The sequence below is a fragment of the Osmerus mordax genome, chromosome 7 (genome assembly GCF_038355195.1).
Source record: "Osmerus mordax isolate fOsmMor3 chromosome 7, fOsmMor3.pri, whole genome shotgun sequence".
Classification (NCBI taxonomy): domain Eukaryota; kingdom Metazoa; phylum Chordata; class Actinopteri; order Osmeriformes; family Osmeridae; genus Osmerus; species Osmerus mordax.
Genome location: NC_090056.1, coordinates 9,961,195 through 9,969,336, shown reverse-complemented (window position 1 = coordinate 9,969,336; position 8,142 = coordinate 9,961,195). Strand labels below are relative to the sequence as shown.

Genomic DNA, 8,142 nt, shown 5'->3' with positions numbered 1-8,142 from the left:
ATGGAATATGTAGTACTGTTAGTTGGAATGAACACTGTGTTTTTCTGTCTTTTGACTAAACTGTAGATGAACCAACCTGCATTTTTTGTTTACTCAGTCAGATGATGATGATAATGGATGTATTGTTTGTTTTGAATATGTTATGCAAATATGTTATGTTAGTTTTAAGAATATTTACTTCTTGTTGTACAGATATAAATAACTATGGAATATGAATAAACTTGTGATACATAAAATGACATGGATGTGTCAGGCATTTTCCTACTGTTGTGGTAACACCAGTGACACCATTAAAGTGCATACCAAGTGCATCCTCACACACCAAAAAACACACTCATTTTCTATTCCTGTTTCTTCCTGCCACCACAGCTGTGATAGAGGTAGAAGGTTTAGTAGGTGAGCTGGTCTGCTAGTATATTCAAGCTCTGCCCTCAGTGAGCCCTGACACACACAGCGTTGGACTGAAGCAAAACCGTTTCACCCCAGTAGCCACCTCTAATCACAAAAGCACACCGTGTTTTTGTTTTGCTTTTTTATTTCATTCTTTCTTTCTTCAATTACGAATTCCTTTCTTAACAGGATCTTCACTTCATTATTCCCATAAGCACCCCTCTGTTGCACTAGGGGATAAAAAATGACATGTATCATGCATCTATGGTGATGGAAAAAGAAAATTGCATAAAGGTTGTCTAGAAACAAGGGAAGGAGATAGAGCGAGGGTTGAGGGAGAGAACAGAGGGAGAGATAAGAGGAGAATGTCACACATTACCCAGGCTTGGTCTGTCTGCCAGCTTGCACCTGCGCCCTGACCTGTCACTCACAGCCTCTGAGTCACAGCTCTGGGCGTGTGAATACCAAACAGGCTTGTTGACACCCTGGGAGCCAATTACAGGGAGTCGCCAAGCGTTCCACCTGTAATCACATGGAGATGCTTCCATGGTAAACAGATCTGGTCAACAGGCCGTTACTCTCCTATTATCACTGGAGCATTTCTCTATTGAGCAGATGGTTAAAGACTGTGGTTTATACTAATTAGGGGGAATCATTTTAATCAAGGTTTTCTGTCTTTCTTTCTTTTTATCTTTCATGCTCTCTTTGAATCCCAGGCAAAAAGTTGTACTAGTTTGGAGGCCTCAGGAATAGCACATATCCATATCTCTTTCTCTTCTTTTCTTTGCCTCACATTCCCCTGATTAGAGATCAGACCAATTCACCTGCCAGTGTTCACCATCCATTTAACAAGCTTCTGCCTCCTCAGCATAGAGAGGGCTGTGCACATCGCTGGCTCCATAAAACCATTAATACCCTGTCAAACAGGAAGGTGCTAGAACATTCATTAGGACACGCCAACCAGGAGACTTGTGGGAGATGGATCAGTACTTCAGGTGTGACAGTGTCTCTGCAGGGGACTGGCAGGTGTCAGAAGGTAAAGCTGTCATTCAAACAATTCAGTCCACAGGATAATGCATAATGAATCCTCCCGTGAGCTTTCACAATGAGATGGGACCTTTATCATAACAGTTTGAGGACAGCTGCCAACAAGGCCATGAGACCATGTCATACCACAGTCATGTGATGGTATGATCTGATTGTATTTCAGTTCCAGGGAACACCTGGCATAAGAGCCAGTGGGACAACAGCACACTCCAGTGGCTAAGTAAGACCAGCGCCTGCACACTGGGTTTGGCACAGAGTAGTGAGGAATCTGGAAGTCATTGTCATTCCTTTGCAATTACAGCAAGCATTCAGCATTGACCAATCAATCTATCATTCTATTAGTCAATCAGAAAGAACACCACACACTGGTGTTTAAACTGGAATCGTTTTGGCAAACGTTCATCTTTATGGCTTCAATGTCAGATGTATATTTAAATAATGGTTTTAGCATTTAGAGATAGGAGAACTCCAGACATGAAGCATGAAAACTGACCAGCGGAGTTGTCGGGACACTCTTGTGGACCCTTCACTTGGTATGAATAGCTATAAAACGAACATACACTGCCCTCTTCTGATAGAAGTAGAAATGTCTTCTTCATTTGATGACATCATTGTTTCCGTATGATCTCCGCTAATAGGAAATATCAGGTCATGCTGACTGGCACCAATCAACAGCCAAAGCTTAGGTCCCCACTGATTTTACTGAGCCCACTCTAAGTGATTATGATCCAATGATATCATACTAAACAGTGTTTAGTGTAGAAATGTGGTTGTGACTAACTATAGCTGACAGGAAGAAAAAAATCCCAATGACAGTATTTTAGGCAACACATTTGTTTTTCTTTGCAATTGTTGTTATGGTTGTTATCTTCATAAACATCATAATATTATTACTAACACCACTATATATAACAATATTACTAATAATATCAAAGGCGATAATAATCGATTAATAACAGGCTATACTAGCCTCCACAGCGTAACTTTCAAACTTAATATACTTGACCTTGGTGTTTGAAATGCACAGTAATTGCATGGCAAATTCTCAGTATATAGTCACAAAGGCATCTATTCAGTTGGATGATGAGCATTATATGCATGAAGTATGCCCAAGTAATGATCGAATAAAGCAATACTGCAGCCTATCTCAATACCAGGAGTTTCGCTTTTTTGATAGCTGGCAAAATGCCCATGGCGACAACCACGCGCGATTAGGCAGTATCATGCTCTGTAAAAATGTGTTACCTGAAGCTGCCATTAACGAAATTATAATGGACCGAATGTAACGATAAGATTTAAATTATTAGTAAGGTTGATTTCAGGACTTCAGCCTAACCCTTTTCGTCATGAACGAACGCCGTTACGTCGGATGAGCCGCATGAAACGGTTTTGTATCAGGTTTATTAGGCAGAAACCCTAATAATATTTGCTCGATAAAAATAATAATAACGCGAGAGTTTGTAAGTTGCCTCAAGACTGTAGTTGCAACTGTCAAAGGTGGAGTGGATACGCGCATGACCCAACACACATTACAGTATTACTGTACACGGCTGCGAAGATAATATCCGTATAAAAAAAAAACGAAATAATCCCGAGGTAAGGAACCAGACACGGCACGGAAAGCGACCGAGATTGAAGGTTTCCGTTCCTTTTCCACCGGTTTGTTTCCTTTTACTCTAACCAACTCTCTTGCAGCTGTCGAAATTACTGCACTAAACATATTTTTGTGCCTCCCTTTAGCTCCAGCCAGCGCAAGGATTTTTTTTACTCCTCCTTCGTATTAAAGTCGCCATTTTGCTTCACTGCCTATATAAAACCTTCTTGTATTCTAATATTTTCTTCAAGGAGTCGGAGACATGTCTGTTTTTACTGCCTATTATTGATATTTCTTGAGTCTATATCAAGACGATTGAGCTTGAAGAAGTGTCTCGGGGTATACGTGTTAAAACAGGAGAGGGGGCAACTGGAGGCTTGGAATAAGGTGAAACTGTCCTGGATTATAAAATATTACATTTTCTTCTTTATCACACCCTCCTCTTCCTCCTCTCGGATTCACAGCGGGGGATCAGCGTGTGGTTAACGGCCGTGACAACTGTCTGTCTGCCTTGAATCCCCAGTCTGACCGCACGCCACGGCAGAACGAACGGCAGGTGTGATTGCCATGTAACATCGGTAAAGTCGCCTACCGCGCGAGGTGAAGCCTACTGCCTGACCCCCACGTGGGTGACCCAGGCCACCCGGCCGCTCGTGCAGGGTGACTCCCGATATTCAAGGTAGGTGTGGCCTTCTGGAAGTCAAAAAGACAAGTCTAACGTATTAGTCACAAAAATTGTAGTCGGGACGCAACAATGTAACAGTAAGAGTGAAGTCAATAACTATACAATTTACACATTTCGAAAAGCAGTTAGGCGACGCTTTTGGTTGTAGGCTACTGTGCAGGTTGAATCGGGTTGTATAGAGCAGCAAGTCATGTGTTCTTTCATTTTCATGCACTTTGGTGTTTTGTGTGTAGTTGATACATTCCTGAAATAGCGAAGCTTTCTCAGTATTTTCCTCCATTAAAAAGGTGACTCAGTCTGTTATGATTTTCTGACATATAGCTAAAAGTTGTAGAATATACAGGGTTTATGAAATACATGAAGAAATAAACAGTAATGTGAAGACCTGCATCTAGTAACAGGACAGCTGGACAACACTAGTTAGCTCTGTCAGCATGTGTCAGACATTTCTGCTCTCTCACACACGGATCACACTGGACAAACTGTAGTGACAGTATGTGGGATAAACCATCTATAAACCATATTCTATGAGAGCTCCACATTGTGCACTGTAATTGTATCATTGACAATATTCACGTATTTCACTTTTTGATACTAATGCTATCTGTGAAACTATATATCTAACCATCAACACTCAAATTGCAATGCATATCATTGCATGTAAACAGATCCTGAGAGGCCTCAAATAAAAGAACCTTTGTGCGGTACTGTAATTAATTAGCAGAGTGACATGAATGTACGCTAAGAGAAAGCATGATGGTCTTGTAATCAATCCCACTTAGCATAATTAGCCATTGTCAGCCATAATCCATTAGGCTGTCCATACTAGGCCAAACTGCCATGCTGGAGTGATGGCCAGACCCATGCCACAGACATGACTTACTTATGGAGGCCCAGGATATAGCCTGAGCCCAGGGGGCTTACTGTGGTGGTAGATGCATTGGAATGTTGCTGTAAAGAGACTTTCCATCCTGTAAAGAATGCAGTTTGATGACTGGAGCCGGCATGTGACTTGGCCAGTGTGTGAGGGAAAGTCACTTGCATACTGCAAATGGCCTCAACCGACATTTAGTTTTTTCTCTCACTCTTGTTCTCTCCCGTCCCCTCCCTTTCTCTTTCACACTCTCTTCCTCTCCCTTACTCTTTCTCAATTATGATTAAATTACTCCCCTTCGCTCTAATTGGAGGACTATAGAGTTTGTGTGTAAATGAACGTGTTGATTTTTAAACGAGACATGGTGAAGGTCACACCCTCATTACAACTCAAAATGATGTGTTTGCGTTGACTGGTATAACCTCAAGCAACTATCCTGGCTGAAAGCAGCCACTCTGCTGTAGCAGCTGGGACTTATAACAGCATTGGAAACAGGGATTGGTGGTGCAGTGGATACAGTTGGTGTAGTCATTGATTGAGAGTCAGTGTTGCACAATGACACTTATGCATCTGTAATCTTGAACCACCGCCCCCTACCTACAGACATGGAGACTCCTAGTGGCCCCAGACTAGGGAAGCTAACCACTGGGGGGTTGCCCAGGGGTCGCCCTCCGAAGCAGGCCCACCCCCAGGAGGCTGCCAGGACCACAGCAGGCCCGGAGAACAACAAACATGGTAAGTACCTCAGAACCACAGTGAGACCATAGAGAACCACACAGAAGTGCAGAACTACCGGAATAAAAGACAGAGGCAACAATGTCAGTAGTTAGAAACAAGAGATCTGTTACAACTGTGGAAGTTTGTGTTCTTGTCTTTGGCTGAGTTCTTTTTACAATGCTTGTTCCTCTGCATCCTCTCTGTGAGGCCTAGAGCCTAGATACACAGTAGTACTACTGTTGTCAATACAGCTAAATTAAGATCCTGGAAATTATGGGACATGGTGTAGAATGTCTCATCCACAGCACAAGTGAGAAACCCAAGCTAACAAATAACTATTTGCATAGATTCAAGTGATAAAACAAGCCATATGGATTGAGAACAATACTTTGTTTGTGAAGACTGCACAGTGGAATTTTTGTTCCAATCCAATAACCAAATTATCATCATGACTTCTTTTATGAAATAAGGCAGACTTGGAACATTTTCCTGTTTTAATATGACCCAGTTGTTTTGCTTGCTAAAAGATGCTTACGCCAGCGCATTCCAGCTCTAGATGTTCCAGTTAATAGTCAACTTGGTGTGTAGGGTGGGAGATGTGTAGCCATTGTCTTTGTGTTTGTTTGTTTGTTTGTTTGTTTGTGTGTGTGTGTGTGTGCATTCATGCTTCTTGTTAGTTCTTACTGCAAGGGTGTGGGGGTGGTGGGGAGGGTTTTCTCATGCGGTTAACTCTTTTCTATAGCCCACTCAAACATTTCTTTTATCTCTAAATGTACAGTAGAATGCACTTTGTTCGTCTACACAGTAAATTATTCTTTGGTGGATATATAGTAACAGTGACATACTCAATATTTGACTGACAGTTAGTCAGGCTGTCAGAATCCACAGTTTTATAGATTTCTTCTTTATTACACACTAAACAGTGGCTTATAAATCAGTCAGGCTCAAATTAGTGTGCTAAGTTGTTACTGGGCTCCAGCCCTGGTTTTCTCCCAGCACTGAGAGCCAGTGTGAATACAGTTGGAGGGAGGGAGGGGTTGAAACACTAGTCAGGAGGAGGAGGAAGACAACACATTTGGCTGGAGCTGACGGGAGTGAGTAATGCCAGTGATATCCACACATGTGCCCTGTCTGTGTTGTTGGTGTCCTGCTGCAGGCCTACAGCTGGAGGCTGGCTGGGGTTTTTACAAGACTGAGTGGTTGGCTCAGCTCTGCTCTGCTCTGCTCTGCTCTGCTCTCTCGCTCTCTCTCTCTCTCTCTCTCTCTCTCTCTCTCTCTCTCTCTCTCTCTCTCTCTCTCTCTCTCTCTATGTGCAGGTTTTTAAGTGGTCATAAATGTATGTACATTGTGTGCATGTGTGTCTGTGCTTATGCACGTGTTTTTGAGTGTTTAGCTCATTCTGGTTTTTATAGGTAGAGGGCTGGCTTCATCTTACCTTACAGTTGGCCACCTGGGGTCTGTCTAGACATCACAAGGTTAGATAGTTGGCCTCTCTCATCCCTTAAACTGGGTAACCTGCCTGGAGTCTTCAATGTATCTTAAAATGTAGCACGCTTAAACCTGTGTGTGACGATGCCTCAGGTAGTGGTGTACACTCGAGTGTAGAGCTCTGGCTGTGCCAGGTGAACCTGTGCCCCCCACCCCCTCACAGCTCAACCCCCCCCCCCCCCCCCCCCTCAGGACGGAGGTGCAACTGAAGGGTTAAGCAGGTGTCAGGAGATTAATGGATCCATAGACCCTCATTACACACTTAACTGGATTTCTATTGATGTTCCCCTCTGCAGCACACTGGTGCTCTCCTCTCCCAGGCGAGCCTAGAATACCTCAGCTTTCACCATATACCAAAGATAGTCCTCTCATCTTCCACAAGTGTTTACAGGTACCGTAATTAAGGAGCTAGTCAGCAGCAATGTTCTACTTGAAGGTGATCATGAGGGGGATGCTAGAGAGCGTTCATCCCAGCCAGCCTGAGGTTGCTGTAGCTCAGTCTGGACCTGGTGCTCTGCTGCCTCTCAGACTGAGGCCAAGGCAGTTTGGATCCTTCCAGCAGCACCTGGGGGCTGGGACGACCTGCCACCCAGCCTGCACACTGCTGCACTCCTTTCACCTGTCTCGCAGGAAAGCCCCTCAGTTTCTCCTTGTCCCCTCAGACTGTGCTCTCCCTCCTGTGACTGCTCTCTCCACTCCTGAGACGTGGAGGATCAAGTTATCATCAAACAGCACTTAGTAGAAAACAGAGGGGGGCTTTCCATGGACTCCATTGTTGTCCCAGTTGTTTCCTTCTTACTTATGCGTGTAAACAGAGCCTGGGAATGGGCTTCCTGCTACAACTAGAGCAGCATGGCTTCTTACTGTACAGTGGTGTGGTTAAGCTTGTCTCACTGCCAGGCTTGAGAGCTACTAGGAATGGCTTTGGTCAATAAGCATGTGTGTGTAAGTGTGTGAGGGAGTGTGTGTGTGTGCATATGCCCTATACATTTGTTTGTTTGGTAATGGAAGGGTTTCAGCCTCTTAAAATAATAGCAACACCAGAGCTACATTTCCGATTCCAGGAGCTAGTTTCATATTTCTGGGAATGTTGTTTCTAAAAAGATGTACCAATACGGGTCCACCCACAAACCCCTCCCACCATCTTGCATTGTGGTAATAAAGCAGGGTATAAAGTGTTTGGCTGGGACCTTTGTTGATTTGCTGAGTGCTCTATGTAAAATGGTGCAGTACTCCACAGTGTCCCAGGAAGACAGCATGGCCGTCTGGCGCTCCCTGCGTAGAGGAAGTGTTGGACCAGGGATGTGGCAGGCCCTGTCTATGTCAGCATGCAGAGGACTGGATACA

General features: G+C 43.8%; 1 protein-coding gene across 4 annotated transcripts in view; it reads left to right on the top strand.

Moving 5' to 3' along the window:
• The first annotated feature begins 3,001 nt into the window (after nucleotides 1-3,001).
• The window catches only part of znf512b (zinc finger protein 512B), a 27,792-nt gene continuing 22,651 nt past the window's right edge, over nucleotides 3,002-8,142 (top strand). For 2 of the 4 annotated variants that reach the window (XM_067240264.1, XM_067240260.1), the window contains exons 1-3: nucleotides 3,002-3,096; nucleotides 3,496-3,710; nucleotides 5,194-5,325. In XM_067240264.1, the coding sequence (XP_067096365.1) occupies nucleotides 5,196-5,325 (130 nt within the window). In that variant the 5' untranslated portion in view covers nucleotides 3,002-3,096; nucleotides 3,496-3,710; nucleotides 5,194-5,195. Of the gene's footprint in view, nucleotides 3,097-3,362; nucleotides 3,419-3,495; nucleotides 3,711-5,193; nucleotides 5,326-8,142 lie in introns of those variants that run through there. The other 2 variants (XM_067240262.1, XM_067240263.1) reach the window with 2 other exon arrangements.